This window comes from Mesoplodon bidens (assembly GCF_964165515.1).
Source record: "Mesoplodon bidens genome assembly, chromosome: 1".
Classification (NCBI taxonomy): Eukaryota; Metazoa; Chordata; class Mammalia; order Artiodactyla; family Ziphiidae; genus Mesoplodon; species Mesoplodon bidens.
Genome location: NC_138176.1, coordinates 30,352,706 through 30,373,722, shown reverse-complemented (window position 1 = coordinate 30,373,722; position 21,017 = coordinate 30,352,706). Strand labels below are relative to the sequence as shown.

The window sequence follows — 21,017 nt, the reverse complement described above, 5'->3', positions numbered from 1 at the left end:
TTCTCATTTTGAAAAAAATATATTTTGACTTTCAAGGGATTGGTTTTAGTGGATAAATATTCAGATGCTTATACACATGAAATAGTGAAGTCATTTTCATTAAAATCATGTGAAAAGCAGCTATCACCACTATTTTTCAATATTATGGGGAGGTTTTTAGAAAATAAAAGGAAAACAGTAGGTAAAAATTTAGAAAATGGAAAAAATCTACCTTTGTCTTTGATGAATAGTTTCTCTTTATACCGGAAATAAGTTATAAAGAGAAAGAAATTCACTTTCAACATCAACAAAAGTATAAAATATTAAAGAATATATTTAACAAGAAAGGTACAGAAAAATTACAAAATATTATCAAACAACATAAAACAAGAACTGAGCAAGTGAAAAGATATATCATCATAAATGGAAGACTTAACATCAGAAAAATATCAATACTTCCCAAATTAGGATACAGATTGAATATAATTCCAATCAAAATCCAGCAATGAATTTTCTTTAACCAGAGAAAGTGAAAGTTCATTTCAAAAAGTAATTATATGAGAATAGCTGTAAAAACCTTATAAAAGAAAAACAAAGGTTAATAAGCCTTACCAGACATGAAAACAGTATAACACTGGCACAGAAATAAAGAATAAAAAAATAACATAACGTAGAGTTCAGAAATAGGTACAAATATATGTGGGAGTATAATATATAACATATATGATGTTTCAACTCAGGGGCAAAAGAATGTTTTATTTTAAAAAAACCAGTGTATTCAAAGCTGGTTAGCTACTTGAAAGAAAACAATGTTACATGCTTACATCACACTATATATAAACATAAATTCCAGTCATAGTAAAAGATTAAAGCTCTAAACTAAAAAGAGTTGAAAAATAAATGACATTCAGGGAAGAAAATGGTTTACAATACATAGGACAAAGGATTAACATTCCTAACTCACAGAGAGCACTTATAAACTGATAAGAAACAGATTAACACCCAATTTTTTTTAAAGGCAAAGATATGAGTAGGTAATTCACAAAACAGAAAATATAAATCACCAATAAATATGTGAAAATATACTCGCCCTGGCTATGGCCAGAAAATTGCAACAATGAGATAATATTTTTCACCTGTTAAAGTGGAAAAGATTGAAAAGAGCACTAATACCCACCACTAATGAGAATGCTAGGAAATAACTGCTCTCATACATGGCTAGTGGGAATGGGAATTGCTACAATCTTTTCTGAAAATAATCTGGCAGAATGCATTATAATTTTGAATGCAAATCATAAAAGCAAAACTGGACTTCATCAAATTTAAAAGTTTCTGCTCTTTGAAAAAAGCTGTTAAAAAATAAAAGGACAAGTCACAGAGGAAAAAAGTATTTGCAAATTGCATGTCAGATAAAGGACTTGTAGCCCAAAATATATACAGAACTCTCAAAACTCAATAGTAAGAAAACAAAAGTCATTATTTTTTTTAAATGGGCAAAAGGTTTGAACAGACACTTCACCAAAGAAGATATACAGATAGCAAATAAGCAAAGAAGAGATACTCAATATCATTAGTCATAAGGTAAATTGCAAATTAAAACCAAAAGATACTACTACTACATACTCACTAGAATAGCTAAAATTTAAAAGACAGACAATGCTAATTATTGGCAAGGATATGGAGTATCTAGAACTCATACACACTGTCGGTGGAATGCCAGATAGTACAGCCACTTTGGAAAACAGTCTGACAGTTTCTTATAAACAGGCACCATAAAATCAAGCAATCCCACTCCTAGGTACCTACCTAAGAGAAATGAAAACATACGTCAACACAAAGATCTGAGAGTAAATGTCTACAGTGGCTTTATTCATAATCACCAAAAGCTAGAAATAAACCAAATGTCCATCAACAGATGCGTGGATAAATAAATTGTAGGATATTCTTAACATGAAATATTACTCAGCAACAAAAAGAAATGAACTGCTAATATATGCAAAAAGATGACTGAATCTCAGAAAAAATCATGCTAAGTGAAAACAATCAAACACACACAACTACTTTATTTTTCCACTGATATGACATTTAGGGACAAATATCAGATCAGACACAGCTAAGGTTGAGAAAGGAGAGTGACTGCTAACGGAGACAAAAGAATTTTTAGGGTGACGGAAATGTTCTGTATCTTGATGGTGATGACAGCTATATGACTCTATAATATATTAACCTGTCCAAATTTATTTATACTATAATGTAAATTATACCTCAATAAACCTGAATTCATAAAATTTAAAAATATGTATCTTTTGACCCAGACATCCACTTTCAGTAATCTATTCTACAGAAATAAATGTGTAAATATGTATAGAAATTAATATACATTAATAGGGAAATGGTAAAATAAAGTATGTTACATTCAATACTATGGAATATAATGCAAATAATTAAAGAGACCTGGATATAGTCCTTTGAGAACTGAAAGAACACTTATTTGAGCCCTTTGCTCAACTGAAGTTAGAAAGACTGGCCACAGCAAGGAAGTATGAGCCTCTTTTGCTCAATTCATTTACCACAGTAATACAATAAAGCTAACCAGTATATTTTGGAATCTCAGTATATTTTGGAATCTAATGACTGAAAGAAGAGGTACAAAACCATAAGTAGCAGACAATAACATAACAAGAGTCCTCATAAAGGAATTTTGGGAAGCATCTTGAGTAATGCCATCCATTTATAATGGCTATACGGTTCAGGCTACCTGGAAACAAGAGTTGACTAGATGACTTCACAACACAAATTTTTTTAAAGTTGACTTCATTATAGGATCATTCACTATGTTCTAATTACTATGCAGAATGCAGCACAAATATAATATTCCTTGCCTTCTGGGAGTTTATGTTCTAAAGAAAATCCTAGAAAGTGTATTGCCCCTTAAGGCTGGCTTTTAACTTTTTATTTTCTGTTTTTCATTTGATTATAGTACAGGCATCAGCCACAAAAGCTCACTTTATACCTCAAAAGAGGGGGTTCTCCAGGGGAGGGGAGACAAATAACTAAATTCAAACCTATAAACAGTTATTTAATAGATGTCCAAATTAACCCTTAAAAAGTAGTCTTTGAGTGAACTTACAATGTGTACACAGCAGAACATTTTCAACAAACTTACAGAGCATTATCACATTAAGAATCATGAGAGCACAAAGATACAGAAGACATGATCACTGTTCTTGCTTAAAGTCACCTACCAAACTCTCCCTTTCATTTATCACTCCTTGAGTAACATGCACAGTGACATTTAATACTCTCAGATTCAAGAAGCTCCTCGACAAGATTACATGCATGTGTTGGTGAGTCAGTGTAAAAAAGTGCAGCATATTTAAAATAGTTCTATCATTGATGTTCTCCTGGAATTCCTCCATCACCTTCACATAACCTTAGAGTTTACTTCAAAAACCCTCCAGATTAGGTGAGGCTAACATTATTTCCAATAACATGTAAATCATTCACATGAAGATATTAAGACATGTTTAATATCATGCAAAAATACAATCCATTTTTTAAAAAATATTATACAATGAGGACCACTTGTTTCCATTAACTGGGTTGTCACTAGAACTGTAGAGTGGTTTTCCTTTTATTAAATGTTCAGAAGATCCTCAAAGCTAGAATATCATTTGCCCTCATCTGAAGGATGGCTGTTTAAGAGAGATCACAAGCTAGAATGCAAAATATGAAGGCATACCTCTCACCTCATGCTGACAGATCCGCTAAAGATGGAACACCTAAGAATGAGGGCTTGCTTTTGAGGTGAAGGGCAAGAGCCATCATTTTTAATAAGCTTTTAAGCAGCTGCCATTTCCATCACTTTATTAATTTCTTACTATACTGGCATTTCAATCACTTAATTAATTTTTTCCTCTACTGTTAACTTAGTTGTCCAATTTAAAAATGAAGACTATACCACTAACTGACCACTAACAGGAAACAATCATGATACACTGCTACACATGTACATGAAATTCTGTAAATAATTGGGTAGAGAGGTTGAGGGGAGAGCAGAGACATTAAAAAGTGATCTCTTTCTGAGATTTTGGAGGCCCAGTTTCCTCATCCTGTTCCCACATAGTTTCATGGCAGACATTTCAAACATGCCAGAGTTATACAAAATAAGTAAAAGATCACCAGGCAGAAATCCTAGGGTAGGTGTTCTGAACATGTTGGTAAAGAAAGTCACTTCATTTGAGAGGTCTCTGCCCCTTCAACCTCACCCTCCTTACCAATATACATTCATCACCGAAAAGGGAAATATTTACAGAAGTTAGTTTAGTTATGTTTAAATATTATGTTTAGCTGTCTGGAGACCATGTTCTCAAAATTTATACAAGAAATCAAGGATTAAACTTCATAACAATTAGAAAACTACACTGTGTAAAATCAAAGACTTAGTTAAAGGATAGTAAAATAGTTTTACCATTGGTGCTAAAATGAAATGACTCCATCTCTTCTCAACACCTGGCACCAAAACCTTTTGAACTTTCACGTAAACAACACAGGGCACACCAAATGCTCTGTCTGCAGCAAGGTACCACCTCTGCAACAGGCATTTGGGTGAAAAATGTGGAAAATGCCTGAGGGCTCTTTGAAGCAGCTTGGGAGAAGTGAGAGCAGGAAAGAGGCTCTTCTCTAGGGTAAGTTTGTTTAGGAGAAAGTAAGCAAGTTGTCAGGGTAAAAGTTGACAATGTTAATTCCAACAGTTTGAACTGAGAATAAACATCCAAAGGGATTACGTTACTGAGAATTAGAAAAGATTCCATTGAACTCAATAGAGCACTTGTGTTTTCAAAGATAATATGCCTTCAAGCCACACTCTGGATGCACAGTTTAGGATTAGAATTACCCTAAGCTCTTTCTATGTCACATTAAAGAACACAGGGTCTGACATCTCTAATGTATGCCTAAAAAATTAGAATAAGGATAGCTTAAAATACTGCATTTCCAATAACTGAATTGGAAAATACTATATACATGTACTATTTGTACATTTGAGGTAGACTGAAGAGATTTGGAGAAAAATATGTTCTTCCCAAACATCTAAACTTAAACACAGTTTCACTAACCAATTTAGGATTTATTAGCCATAAATCACTTTTAAGTTTTCCTTCCTTAATGACCTATCAAAGAACAAAAAATAGGGCCTACACTTATGAAATCCATAATCCTCTTCTCTGCTCTCCAAAGCCACATTTAAATCTGGCTTTCATCTCATGTTGCTGAGTTTTCCACCAGGTACAGATGTAGAGTCAGAAGAGACTTGTGTTTTTTCAAAAGCAAAACAACCTGGTTGCTGGAAGCAACCTGGTGAAATGCCAGGAAGCCTGTAAAATTTTTTTTAATTTTCCTAACTTGGAGTTTACAAAAATAAGTGTGAGATGTTCATAGCCTGTCAGGCACTCCATCTTTTAATTTTTTTAATATTCCTAAACAAGGGAAAACACACACTTTGATTTATTAAAATTTATTTGAATCAAGATAATGCAGATCTGCCTTGCATTCCCTTAAGAAAATGGAGGTAACTCAGACTGCTCTTCTTAGTTCATCCAAGTCCTACATGATTCTCACATTAGAGTGTGCTATTAGAATTTTTTTCCAAAGCTTGACAAAGGCATGCAACTCACATGCTCTTTACCAGCAAAGTCTGCAGCAGCCCTGCAAAAAGTTGTTTCTCCTTTGAGCTCTCACATATATTCACTTCCCGCCTAGAACCAAGGATGTAAAGGAGTATGGCTCAGTCTCATAGCCTCTTTGTTCTTAAAAAGAAAATCAAATTCCCTAGATATTTTCAAACTCCACCAAGAATAGAACATTCTCAGCCCTGCCTGTGGATCATTATCTCTTTTACATTTCATCTTTATATTCACTGGGTTCACAGAAAGGGCATACACAGAAAGAGGAAAATAGCTGCTTCTTAGACACCAAATTTAGTAATTTTCTCAAATCTATTGGCACACATCTAAAAAGTCATATTTTTACAAGGCTTCATTAGGTTTTCATTGGTTCTCTCTTTTGAGAACACACATGCTGAACCGCCCATAACCTCAAGCCAAAATACATCTGCAAAATGTAATAAATATTTTATATGAATATAAGAGTCATCACAATTTTAAAAGGGATAAGTGGGAAAAGACAGACAGATGCAGCTCATCTGAATCCCACTTTAGTGTCTCCCAAGCATCAAGTTGCTAACTGATGGAGACCATCAATCTACAGTGCTCTAAGATTACAGCCGACGCCGATAGCCTTACCTGTTAATACGAGATTACTGTAAGTATTGGAGAATTGCTCCTTTAGAAGAACCAGATGCATCTGAGCTGCCTTCTCCCGTTGGAGCTCCAGCATAACATCAGGGTGCTGGGCAATCTTGCAGCCTTTCTGTTTATCCAAGGCAACATCACTTCGAACAATGTCTAAAAAAAGAAAGAAAGAAGACAGGCAGCAAAAAACAAAACAAAACAAAAGCCATATACACATCAAAGTCCTATTGCACCCAATATGACAGAATTTATAAACTACCATCATTTTCATCAAAGTGAAGAGATTCAGAAATAATAAACCTGAAGGGTCTCCTACTTCATGATGCATCCTACAGGTTTCTCTGGTCATTTCCAAATTCTCTGGAGATTTCTGTTTCTTAGCTTTCTCTGACCTCATTTAAGATTCTCACTCCTCCATTCCCCTTCTCAGCTTACATCCAGGACTTATGTGCCTCCTGGTCCCTTTTCTTAACATCTTTTACCATGGGGAAAAATAATACGACCTTGCCTGAATACTAGTGACTATGAAGGTCATTCCCTCTACTTCAGGCTGTAGGACTGGGTGATAGCACCAGCATGTGTATTCAGGATACTGGGCCTGTTTTCAAATTTACCCCCCACCCAGCCCATTCAGCTCAAATGAAAGCTGCCATTCTGTGGTACAGCTGCTTAGGACTTCTACTGCTATTTTTCATGTACCTCTGAGTATATTCAGACTCATTAATTGCCCTTTAAATATATAAAGTATATAAAAGTATTTTGTGGGTCACTGAAGAAAGCAAGAGTAGGGCTAGAGTCACTCTGGAGAACTGCCTCTTTCCCAATTATTTTGCTATTAGTGATAGGCTGCCTTTCACACCTCAGTATGATTTTCACTCAAAGCATATGTATTCTCCAGAAAACAGCCCTTCTCAAAAACAAACATTCATCTAGAATGCTGCCCAAAAAGCAGGGACCTTTTATGTCCTAAAGTAACTTATTTTTACAAATTAAAAGATAACTCAGCTGATTATCGTATACGGACAAATCAGCAGCAATTGGAATGACAACTCTAGAAACTTACACGTTTTATGTAACAAACTGAAGGATTTTAGGGGAAAAAAGTGCTAAAAATAAAAAAACTGCTCTGCCACTGCTGACACCAACGGCTTTGGAAAAGAAAAACTAATGCCCATGTCAATGGTACCAATAGGAAAGATTTGGCTCTTTAAGCAATATCAATGACACCTAAGAGAAAATAGGGCATGTGACATGAAGGGCTGATCATCATTCTGTGCAAAAGATTTTCAAACACATCAAAAGAGCCCTAAAAGAGAAGATCAGATATAAAAACAAACCCACGACAACTTCTACCTTCTAAGCATTAGCATGTGTGATTGACAAAGATTAGCCAGATGTAAGAATGGTCCTCACTCATTCTTAGATAAAAATAGAGGAGCTGGTTGGAAATAATGCAATATTTATGCCTAAACATATTTATACTAATTTCTAGGATGTAGACAATAAGGTGCACTCATTTAACAATCAAGTAAGTAATAATCTCATAGATTTTCTGATCCTTGAATACAAAATTAGAATAAATTTAAGAATACACTCTAGTTTATAAGATCATCAATAGAAGGTAAGAGGAATAATGCATACAGTATACATCTATTTAAATTACACTATATAAAATTTTTTAAATACAGTGTATCATTGAATCCTTCCAACCATCGATGAAAGCAGACATTGTTGACTAGCTGACCCAAATCCTAAACACAATCCCTTCTCCTTTGCCTTCCTCTACTACAGAGACTGAAGAGCTAAAATATACAATTCCCCAGCTTTCCTTGAAGCAAAGAGTGGCCATGTAACATGCTTCTAGCCAATGAGCTGCAGGCACACATCCTAGTAGGACCTCCCTGGCCAGATTAAAAGACAGAACTGCACTAAGACCAGTTTTTTTTTTCCTTCAGCCCTTTAGTCCTTCCTATTCTTTATGCCTAAAACACAAACAAAGTTATAGTAGCCATTTTGTGGCAATGAATCAAGAAGCAAGAGGGCAAAGGTCTTACTCACTAAGGATGGTGAACAGGAAGATGGGAAGAGCTTAAGTCCCCTAACGTCATTACTGAGCTACCATACTTGTGCTAGACTGCTTATCTTTTGTTCCTTGTTATGTAACATAAAAGCACTATTTGTATAAATCATTAATAGTCAGTCATCTATTTTTGAAATCCTAATCTGCTTTGTAATCCTAAATGATAATGAGTAATATTATTATCCTTAATTTATATATGGAAAAACTGAGGTCCACAAAGCATAAGTGACTTGCTCAAATTCACATATCATGGTCAGTCCCCAAATCCAGAAATTTTCAAAGCCAAATCCACTGATCTTTCCAGAAGTTACTCCTATATAGAAACTCAAGAACTTAATAGTAAAGTATGGTAAACGGTAAAACTGAGGAAATAGAAAGAAAACCTTTTTATACTATACAGTAGCATACCACAGCTGATCTATCCAGAAAAGAAATATGGATGATACTTTCCCCCCAAAAATTACAAAACTCGTACCAAAATATACTACAAAGAGGAAAAAGAGGTTTCAATTATCCTGATATCTTCTAATAGAAGTCTAATTCAAAGGGTAGAATATCTACTAAACTCTCTATATCCTATCTAACAAATGTATTACGCAGAAGGTAGAAGAAGCATAATTACAACTGATATCCTCAACGTCATTTACGCCAGAACCTTGAAATAAAGTGAACAAATTACCTAATATTAAGAATAGTAAGAAAAGAAAACAATGGGCATGGCCTAACAAACGTCCTAGACTTAAAAAAGTACATTTCAACAATGTTTGGGGAAAACATAGATTTGCAATATAGAATCTTTTTATTGAGGTATATATAGTTGATTTACAATATTATATTAATTTCAGGTCTAAAAAATAATGATTCAATATTTTTATAGATTATACTCCATTTAAAGTTATTATAAAATATTGGCTATATTCCTTGTGCTGTACAATATATCCTTGTGGCTTATTTATTTTATATATGGTATCTGTAACTCTTAATCCCCTATCCCTATTTTGCCCCTCCCCACCTTCCCTCTACCTACTGGTAACCACTAATTTGTTCTCTATATCTGTGTCTTTTTGTTTTGTTATATTCATTCTTTTGTTTATTATTCTACATATAAGTGATAACATATAGTATTTGTCTTTCTCTGACTTATTTCACTAAGCATAATACTCTCCAGGTCCATCCATGTTGTTGCAAAGGGCAAGATTTCATCTTTTTATGGCTGAGTAATATTCCACTGTTCTATCAACAGATGAATGGATAAAGATGTGATGTGATATACACATACACACACATATATATAATCTCACATATGACTGATCCCCTGTCGGTCATATGATTTATAAATATTATTTTCCCGCTCAGTAGATTGTCTTTTCATTTTCACAATGGTTTCCTCTGCTGTGCAAAAGCTTTCTAAGTCCATTTGTTTAGTTTTGCTTTTGTTTCCCTTTATCTTAGGAGATAGATCCAAAAAATATTGCCCTGAGTAATATCAAAGAGTGTTCTGCCTATGTTTTCTTCTAGGAGTTTTATGGTTTTCAATCTTACATTTAGGTCTTTAAGCCATTTTGAATTTATTTTTGTATATGGTGTGAGAAAGTAGTCCAGTTTGATTCTTTTGCATGTAGCTGTCCAGTTTTCCCAGCACCACTTATTGAAGAGAGTGCTTTTCCCCACTGTATATTCTTGCTTGTCATAGATTAATTGACCATAAATGTGTGGGTTTATTTCTGGGCTCTATATTCTGTTCCATTGATCTGTGTGTCTGTTTTTGTGTAGGTACCATTCTGTTTTGATTACTGTAGCTTTGCAGTACAGTCTGAAGTCAGGGCATAATACCTCTGGATCTGTTCATCTTTCTCAACATTGCTTTGGCTGTTCAGGGTCTTTTGTGTTTCCATACAAATTTTAAAATTGTGTTCTAGTTCTGTGAAAAAAATGCCATTGATATTTTGATAGAGATTGCACTGAATATATAGATTGCCTGGGGTAGTCTGGTCATTTTAACAATAATGATTCTTCTAATCCATGAACACGTAATATCTTTTCATCTGTTTGTGTTATCTTCAATTTCTTACACCAGTGTCTTATAGTTTTCTGAGTACAGGTCTTAGGTAGGTTTCTTCCTAGGTATTTTATTCTTTTTGATGTGATTGTAAATGGGATTGCTTCCTTAGTTTCTGTTTCTGATAGTTCATTGTTATATAGAAATGCAAAGATATCTGTATATTAATTTTGTATCCTGCAACTTTACCAAATTCATTGATGAGCTCTAGTAGTTTTCTGGTGGTGTCTTTAGGACTTTCTATGTACAGTATCATGTCATCTGCAAACAGTGACAGTTTTACTTCTTCTTTTCCAATTTGGATTCCTTTTATTTCTCTTCCTTCTCTGATTGCTGTGGCTAGGACTTCCAAAACTATGTTGAACAGAAGTGGTGAGAGTATCTAGGCACGCTTCTGGCCCATACAAGTCAATATATAGAATTAACCATCACAGTGTCATTCTGGAAAAGGCAAACCTATTGTGCAGTAATCAGATCAGTGATTGCAAGAGAAACGGAGATTATTGAACACAAAAGGATATGAGGAAAGTTTGGGGGAGGTGATGGAATGTGCCACATTTTTATGTGGTGGTAGTTACATGACCATATAGGTCTGTCAGAACTCATTGAATTGTACACATAAAATGGGTGAATTTCCTTATATGTAATTATACCTCAATAAACATGAATTCAAAAACCAAAGTGGTGAGAGTAAACATCCTTGCCTTGTTCCTCATCTTAGAGGAAATGTGTTCAGCTTTTCACCACTGAACATGATGTTAGCTATGAGTTTGTCATAAATGGCCTTTACTGTGTTGAGGTATGCTCCCTCTATGCTCACTTTCTAGAGATTTTTTATCATAAATGGATGTTGAACTTTATCAAAGCATTTTGTGCATCTATTGAGATGACCATATGGCTTTTATTCTTCAATTTGTTAATGTATCACATTGATTGATTTGCAAGTACTGAAAAATCCTTGCATCCCTGGGATAAATCCCACTTGATTATGGTGTATGATCCTTTAATATAATGTTGGATTCAGTTAGCTAATATTTTGTTGAGGACTTCTGCATCTATGTTCATACAGTTAACTATTGTAACTTTCTTTTTATGTGGTATCTTTGTCCAGCTTTGGTATCAGGGTGATGCTGGCCTCATAGAATAAGTCTGTAAGTGTTCCTCTCTCTGCAATTTTTTGGAATAGTTTCAGAAGGATAGGTTTTAACTCTTATTTAAATGTTTGATAGAATTCACCTATGAAGCCATCTGGTCTTGAACTTTTTATTACAATTCAATTTCATTACTGGTAATTGGTCTGTTTCATATTTTCTATTTCTTCCTGATTCAGTTGGGAGATTGTACATTTCTAGAAATTTGTCTATTTCTTCTAGGTTGCCCATTTTATCAGTGTATAATTGTTCATAGCAATCTCTTAGGATCCTCTCTATTTCTGTGGTGTCAGTTGTAAACTTCTTTTTCATTTCTGGTTTTACTGATTTGGGCCCTCTCTCTTTTTTTCTTGATGAGTCTAGCTGAAAGTTCATCAATTTTGTTTATCTTTTCAAAGAACCAGCTCTTAGTTCCATTGAGCTTCTCTATTTTTTGTTGGTCTCTATTTCATTTATTTCTGCTCTGATCTTTATGATTTCTCTCCTTCAACTAAATTCGGGTCTTGTTTGTTCTTTTTCTCGTTCCTTTAGGTGTAAGGTTAGTTTGTTTCTTTGAGATTTTTCTTCTTTCCTGAGGTAAAGCTTGAATCACTATAAACTTCCCTCTTAGAACTGCTTTTGCTATATCCCATTAATTTTGGAACACTGTTTTCATTTTCACTTGTCTCCAGGTATTCTTTTTCCTTCTTTGATTTCTTCAGTGATACATTGCTTGTCTAGTAGCATACTGTTTACCTTCCACATGTTTGTGTTTTTCCCTTAACTACTTATAGTGGATATAGATGATTTTACTATTTTTGTCTTTTAATCTTCCCACTTGCTTTGTATGTCGTTGACTTACTACACTTACTATATATTTGCCTTTACCAGTGAACTTTTTTTCATAATGTTCATGTTTCTAGTTATGACCTTTTCTTTTTCACTTAAAAAGTCCTTTTATCAGTTTTGCAAAGTTGATTTTGTGGTGCTGAACCCTTTTAGCTTCTGCTTGTCTGTAAAACTTTTGATCTCTCCAAATCTGAATGAAACCCTTGACAGATAAGAGTATTCTTGGTTGCAGGCTTTTCCCTTTCATAATTTTAAATATATCATGCCCTGCCCTTCTGGCCTACAGAGTTTCTGCTGAAAATTCAGCTGACAGCCTTATGAGGGTTCCCTTGTATGTAACTTGTTGCTTTTCCCTTTCTGCTTTTAATAGTCTTTATTTAACTTTTGCCATTCTAATTACAATGTGACTTGGTGTTGTCCTTTTGGGTTGATCCTGTTTGGGTCTCTCTGTGCTTCCTGGACCTGGATGTCTGTTTCCATTCCCAGGTTAGGGAAGTTTTCAGCTGTTAAGTCTTCAAATATATTCTCTGCCCTTTTCTCTCTCTCTTCTCCTTCTGGGACCCTACAATGTGAATGTTAATACACTTGATGTTGTCTCAGAGGTCTCTGACAATGTCTTCATTTCTTTTTTTTTTTTTCTTTTCTGTTCAGCTTCAATAATTTCCACTACCCTGTCTTCCAACTCACTAATCTGTTCCTCTGTATCATTTAAAATACTGTTGATTCCTTCTAGTGTATTTTTTACCTCAGTTATCGTATTCTTCATCTCTGTTTGGTTCATCTTTATATTTTCTAACTCTTCGGTTGAAACTTCAAACTTCTCATACTATTGATCCATTCTTCTCCTGAGTTCTTTGACCATCTTTATAATCATTACCTTGAACTCTTTATTGGGTACATTGCCTATCTCCACTTTACTTATTTCTTCTTCTGGGGTCTTATTTTGTTCTTTCATTTGGAACTTGTTCCTGTTGCCTCATCTTGTCTAATTTGCTGTTTTTATTTCTATGTATCTGGTAGGTTGGTTACATTTCCCAGCCTTAGAGAAGTGGCCTTTTGTAGGAGACATCCTATGCATCCCAGCAGCATACTCCCCTCTGGTCACCAGACCGTATGCTCTAGGCATGCCCCCTCTGTGGGCCGCATGGATCCTTCTGTTGTGGAGGGCTGACTGCTATGGGCAGTCTTGTAGGCATAGCTATCCACAGTTCAGTTGGTTGCCAGGCCCTGCCTTATGTGGAAGTTGCTAGCTGCTGGTTGAGGAGCTGGGTCACAAGGTGGCTGTCTGTGAAACCCTGGGGGGTCCTGGGGCTAGTGCTGGTTCACTGGTGGGCAGAGCCAGGTTCTGGAGTTGGTGGCTGTGAGACCTGGGTTCCTGGATCTAGTGTGTCCTGCCAGTGGGTGGGGCTGGTTCCTGACACAACTGGCTGCAGGTTCTAGGGTGTCCCAAAGCTGGTGTTGGCCTGCTGATAAGTGGAGCTGGATCATGAAGTGGCTGGCTGAGGAATCTAAGGTATCTCAGAGCTGCTGTTGGCCTGCTAGTGGGTGGGGCTGGGGCCCAGAGGATCCCAGGGCTGGTAACAGCCTGCTGGTTGATGGGGTCAGGGCCCAGGGGGTCCAGAGGTGCTGCTGGCTTACTGATGGTCAGAGCCGACTCCTAGGATCTCTGGCTGCAGGGCCCTGGCATTGGTGCTGGCCCACTGGCGGGCAGCCAGCTCCTGATGCAGCTGGCTAAGTCCAGGGTGTCCCAAAGCTTCTGGCCTGCTTGTGAGTGGGGCCAGATCCCTGGACAGCTGGCTGAGGGGCCTCAGGTGTCTCAGAGCTGGGGTTGGCTGCCTGGTGGGTAGGCTAGGTCCTGGTACAGCAGGCTGCAAGGATATGGTGGTCCTGGGACTGGTGTCCACCTGCTGATGGGTGGAGTTGGGGCCCAGGGGATCCTGAAGCTGGTGGGTGAAGCTGGGTCCTGGGGCCAAAGCCAGCCGACTGGCAGGCAGAGTTGAGTTCTGGGGTCGCTGGCTGAAAGGCCCAGGGGTCCTATAGCTGGTGTCAGCCCACTGATGGGTGGGGCCAAGGCCCTGGGAGTTTTGGGGCTAATGTTGACTCACTGGTAGATGGAGCCATGTCCAAGATATCTGGCAGCAGGGCCCTGGAGGTCCGGGAGTTGGTATTGGCCCATTGGTGGGTGGGGCTGGTTGCAGGGTCCAGAGTGTCCCAAAGCTTATTCCAGCCTGCTAGTGGCTGGGCTGGGTCTTGCCATGCAGGCTGCAGGGCTGCAGTGGCCCTGGGGTTGGTGTTGGCCCACTGATGGACAGAGCTTGGTCCCGGGGTCTCTGGCCCTTGCAGGGCCCTGGGTGTCCCAAGGTTAGTGCCTGCAACAGGGGTGTTTCAGGCCCAGTTCTCAGCCCTCTGGTGGACATGGCCTTGTCCCGGGGTGGCTGTGGGCTTAGGGGATCTTAAGGCAGCCTGCCTGCTGGTGGGTGGGGCTGTGTTCCTGCCCAGCTAGTTGCTTGGCCTGAGGCATTCCAGTACTGGTACCAATAGGCTGGCAATGGGGTCAGGTCCCAGTGCTAATAAGCTAGAGGGAGAATTCTAAATTGGTGTTTGCCAGCACCAGTGTCCACATGGTATAACGAGCTCCCCAAAATGGCTTCTGCCAGTGTCTATGTCCCCAGGGTGAGCCCCAGTTGCCTCCTGCCTCTCCAAGAGGCTCTCCAAGATGAGGAGGTGGGTCTGACCCAGGCTCCTTTCAAATTACTGTTTCTGCCCTAGGTCCTGGAAGGTGTCGGATACTGTGTGTGTCCTTTAAGAGTGGGGTTTCTATCTCCCACAGCCTTCTCAGTCTCCTGAAAGTAAGCCCTGCAGGCCTTCAAAGCCAAACATTCTGGGGGTTCATCTTCCCAGTACAGGACCCTCAGGCAAGGGCTCAGACCCATGGCTCCTTGGGAAGAAACTCTGAAATTTTATTTATCCTCCCCTTTATAGGTCACCCACCCAGGGGTATGGGTCTTGACCATACCACAACTCCACCCCTCCTGCCCATCTTATTGTGGTTCTTTCTTTATATGTTTAGTTGCAGAAGATCTTTTCAGTTAGATTATGGTCTTTCTCATCAATAGTTGCTCTGTAAATAGTTGTGATTTTGGTGTGTCCATGAGAGGCGGTGAGCTCAGGGTCTTCCACCATCTTGGTCAAACTCCCTATAGACTCTTTATTTAACCCTAATCTGTTTGAAATTGCATTAAAGACTAGATAAACATGAAGCAAGGACACTTATCAACAATGTACAAGGCCACAGGTCCAGGAAAAGAGTTAATATCATAGATAGTAGACTCAAAATTCAAAATTATCTTGGGACCCTAGAAACTAAGCGTGAAATCTCCAAAATGTAGGGTGAAGACATGAACACAAAGTACTGCATTTATACTGAAAGTTAATTACATAGATGGGAAGACCAAGTCAGACAGAAGTTTGAATATTTAAGATCTTATTAAGATCTGTAGGTTTTAGTTGAATATAAGCTTAATATAAGTCAGTGATATGTTACCAAATACGATATTATTGTAATCAGGATTAGTGCAATCAGACTAAATTAATAGAACTAGAATATCCAGAATATAGGAGGTAACATGGCCACACTGCATTCTATGCCAGCCAAGGGCAGCATAGTGAAGAGCTGGAGTTAAACAAACCTAGGTTCAAATTCTGGCATAAAGGTCACTTGTTAGTTGCAAAAGTGACAGACAAAAGCACCTCTGTACGCCTCAATTTCTTCATCCACTGTTATCGTAGAGATGTAGAAGATTAGCACTATGCATGCAACATAATAAGAGCTCTATAAAGGGTAGGTATTATTATTGTTATTAGTATGGTACTTGTGGTATTATTCACTTCCAGCTGTAATAGTCTCAGCAGTATACTAATCATTTGGAGTGCATCCAAAGAAAAGCACCAAGAGAGGAAATAATTTTATTTTTCAAATAGCTGAAAAAAAACTGAGAGTGTTGACCTTGGCAAAGAAAAAACTAAAGACCTGCTTTCATACATAAGAGACTTATTCTGTGAAAATCCAGAAAGCCAAACATTATAGGAATAACCAAAAGACATACTATTCAATTACACATAAGAAAACTGTAGCAACAGAAGTTGTCCTATAAGGAAAAGAGCTAGTTGAGGATGGAGTTTCCTCATAAAACCTCCATACAGTTTTCCACAGTGGTTGCACCCATTTACATTCCCACCAAAGTGCAGAGGTTTCCTTTTCTTCACACCCTCACCAACGGTGTTATTTCTTGTTTTTTTTTTTTATTATAGCCATTCTAACAGATATGAGGTGATATCTCATTGTGGTTTTGATTTGCATTTCCCTAATGATTAGTGATGTTAAGCATTTTTTCATGTACCTGCTGGCCACCTGTACGTCTTCTTTGGAGAAATGTCTCTTCAGATCTTCTGTCCATTTTTTGATCAGATTTTTGGGGGTTTTTCTGTTTGTTTGTTTGTTTGTTTGTTATAGAGTTATAAGAGTTCTTTATATATTTGGGATATTGACCCCTTATCAGATATATTTGCAAATATTTTGTCCCATTCAGTAAGTTGCCTTTTCATTTTGTTGATGCTTTCCTTTGCTGTGCAAGACAAAATTATTTTTAAGACAAGAAATATTACTGGAGACACATAGAGACAGATCATAGTGATAAAAGAGTCAATATATTAGGAAGATATAACAACCATAAATGTATATACACATAACAAGTGAATTCCAAAATACATGAAGCAAAATCTGACTAAATTGCAAGGGGAATTTAACAACTATAGTTGGAGATTTCACTACTCTTTTCAGTATTTGATGGAACTACACAGAAAAACAGTAAGAGTATCAAAGGTATGAAAAATACTATCTACCAATTTGACCTACTGACATTAATAGAATATACTAAACAAAAGCAGAATACACATACTTTCTAAGCACACATGAAACAATCAGGATATTCCTATGCCAGGCCATAAACTAATCTCATAAATTTAAAAGGACTGAAGTCATACAAAGTATGTTCTCTGACAGCACTGGAATTAAATTAGGAATCCATAACAGAAAATCTCTAGAAAATCCCCAAATACTAAGAAGCTAAACAATACACTTCTAAATAATGTATGGGTCAAAAAATCACTAGGGAAATTAGAAAATATTTTGAACTGAATGAAAGTGGAGGCACAAAATATCAAAATTTTTTTTTCAAATAAATATATATTTTTTTATTAGTTTCTGCTTTATAACAAAGTGAATCAGTCATACATATACATCTGTTCCCACATCCCTTCCCTCATGCATCTCCCTCCCTCCCACCCTCCCCATCCCACCCCTCCAGGCGGACACAAAGCACCAAGCTCATCTCCCTGTGCTCTGCAGCTGTTTCCCACTGTCTATCTACCTTACGTTTGGTAGTGTATATATGTCCATGCCTCTCTTTCGCAAAATTTATGCAACACTGCCTAAATGCTTAGAGAGAAAAGTATAGCTTTACACATCTATATTAGAAAGGAAGAAGAATCTCAAGTCAATAATGTAAGTTCCCACTTAGAAGCTAGAAAAATTAAACAAAAGCAAGCAGAAAGAAGAAAATAATAAATATTTCTATCGATTTCTTTTCTGACAGAAATTTATGAAATAGAAAACAGAGAAACAACAGAGAAAAATCAATGAAACAAGGGACTTCCCTGGTGGGTCACTGGTTAAGAATCAGCCTGCCAATGCAGAAGACATGGGTTGGGGCCCTGGTCCGGGAAGATCCCACATGCCGCGGAGCAACTAAGCTCGTGTGCCACAACTACTGAGCCTGCACTCTAGAGCCCGCGAGCCACAACCACTGAAGCCTGCATGCTTACAGCCCATGCTCCACAGCAAGAGAAGCCACTGCAATGAGAAGCCCGTGCACTGCAATGAAGAGTAGCCCCTGCTCACCGCAACTAGAGAAAGCCCACGTGCAGCAACGAAGACCCAACGCAGCCAAAAATAAAAAATAAATAAAATAAATTTATTTTTAAAAAAATCGGGCTTCCCTGGTGGTGCAGTAGTTGAGAATCTGCCTGCCAATGCAGGGGACATGGGTTTGAGCCCTGGTCTGGGAAGGTCCAACATGCCATGGAGCAACCGGGCCCATGAGCCACTGCTACTGAGCCTGCGCATCTGGAGCCTGCGCTCCGCAACAAGAGAGGCTGCGACAGTGAGAGGCCCACGCACCGCAATAAAGAGTGCCCCCCACTCACCGCACTAGAGAAAGCCCTCGCACAGAAATGAAGACCCAACACAGCCAAAAATAAATAAATAAATTTATATATATATTAAAAAAAACAATCAATGAAACAAAATACTGCTTCTCTGGAAAAAACAAAATTGGAAAACCTTAAGCTAGACTGACAAAGTAAAATGACACAAATTATCAAAACCAGGGGAGAAGGGCAATTTCAAAAGGTTATGTACTGTATAATTCCATTCATACAACGTTTTCAAAATGACAAAATTATAGTAATAGAGAATAGATTATCAACAAGTAGCATGAGGTTGCTGCTTTCATGTGGTGCAAATTGTTCTGTATTCTGATTGTTATATTGGTTACAGAAATTCATGTATATAATAAAATTTCATAAAACTACACACACACACACGAAATGAATATGTGTAAAAACTGGTGAAATACAAATAACGTCTGTAGTTTAGTTAACTTACTGTGCTATTTTTACAAACTTTTATGAGTCTACCATTATTTCAAAATAAAGTTTAAAAAGAACTTAGACCTTTTTAACCTCATACCACATACAAAAAGTTAATTCAAAATGGATCATATGTCTAAATATAAGAACTAAAGCTATTGATTTTCTAGAAAATATACAAGAAAGTCTGTTTCCTTAGGTTAGGTAAAGATTTCTTAGTTATAACACCTAAAGTACAATTCAGAATGGAAAAAAAATAATGGATTGAACTTCACCAAAAGTAAAAGATTTTAATCTTTAAAAGACATCATTAAGAAAATGAAAAGACAGAAATAAATAATTGGGGCCTAATTACACTTAAAAGCTTTTGCACAGCAAAGGAAATGATCACTAAATCGAAAACACAATATACTGAATGGAAAAAATATTGGTAAATGATATGACCGATAAGGGGTTAATATCCAAAATACATAAGTAGTTTATACAACTCATATTAATAATTAATAGTGCAACAACATGGATGGACCTGGAGGGTTTTATGCTAAGTGAAATAAGTCAGACAGAGAAAGACAAATACTATAAATACCATACAAATATCACTTATATCTGGAATAATCTAAAAAATGAAACAAAAGAATGAATGTAACAAAACAGAAAAAGACTCACAGAGAACAAACTAGTGGTTACCAGTGGGTAGAGGGAAAGAGGGAGAGGCAAAATAAGGATAGGGGATTAAGAGGTACAAACTACCATGTATAAAATAAATAAGCTACAAGGATACATTGTACAGCACAGGGAATATAGCCAATATTTTATAATAACTTTAAATGGCATATAATCTATAAAAATACTGAATCACTATCTGTAGACCTGAAATTAATATAATATTGTAAATCATCTATACTTCAATTTAAAAAAAATTTTAAGAAAATGAAAAGACAAGACACAGCTGAGAGAAAATATTTGAAAATCATATATACGATAAAATATATTATACTACTTAATAAAAAAATTAACAACCCAATTTAAAATGGTCAAAATATCTGAATAGACATTCCACCAAAGATATACAAATTTCTAATAAGTATATGAAAAGCTATATACATCAGTAGTCATTAGGAAAATGTAAACTAAAACCACAACAAGGTGCTACCCCTGTGATCCAAAAGACTGACAATACCAAGTGTTAACAAGTATGTAGAGAAACGTGATCCTGCTGGTGAGAATGTAAAATGCCACGGCTACTTTGGAAAACACTTTAGCAGTGTCTTAAAAAGATAAATTTAAACCTACTGTACAACCCAACAAAACCACCCCTAGCATGTTCATAGCAGCACTATTCACAATAGCCAAAAGGTAAAAGTAGCTCAAGTGTCCACTGACAGATAAGTAAACAAAATGTGGTATATATACAATGGAATATTATTATTTAGGCTTAAAAGGAAGGAAATTCAGGCCTTCCCTGGTGGCGCAGTGGTTGAGATTCTGCCTGATGATGCAGGGGACACAGGTTCGTGCCCTGGTCCCGGAGGATCCCACATGCCGCGGAGCAGCTGGGCCTGTGAGCCATGGCCGCTGAGCCTGCGTGTCCGGAGCCTGTGCTCCGCAACAGGAGAGGCCACAACAGTGAGAGGCCCGCGCACCGCAAAAAAAAAAAAGGAAGGAAATTCTGACACATGCTACAACATGGATGAACCTAGAATACATTATGCTAAGTGAAATAATCCAGTCACAAAAAGACAAATACTCTGATTCCATTTGTATGATGTATATAGGGTGGTCAAATGTAGAGACAGAAAGTAGAATTGGTGGTTGCCAGGGGACTGGGAGGAGGAGAGAACTGGAAGTTATTTTTTAATGGGTACAGAGTTTCAGTTTTACAAGATGTACAGAGTTCTGAA

At 37.1% G+C, this 21,017-nt stretch overlaps 1 protein-coding gene across 4 annotated transcripts in view; it reads right to left on the bottom strand.

Annotated features, from left to right (window-relative positions):
• HPSE2 (heparanase 2 (inactive)) overlaps window positions 1-21,017 on the bottom strand; it is a gene marked incomplete at its 3' end in the record, with an annotated part of 577,025 nt that overhangs the window by 515,229 nt on the left and 40,779 nt on the right. For 3 of the 4 annotated variants that reach the window (XM_081247709.1, XM_081247711.1, XM_081247710.1), the window contains exon 3: window positions 6,282-6,443. The exons of the other annotated variant lie outside the window; for it this stretch is intronic. In XM_081247709.1, coding sequence (XP_081103835.1) covers window positions 6,282-6,443 — 162 coding nt within the window. The remainder of the gene's footprint in view (window positions 1-6,281; window positions 6,444-21,017) is intronic. 4 annotated transcript variants of the gene reach the window in all.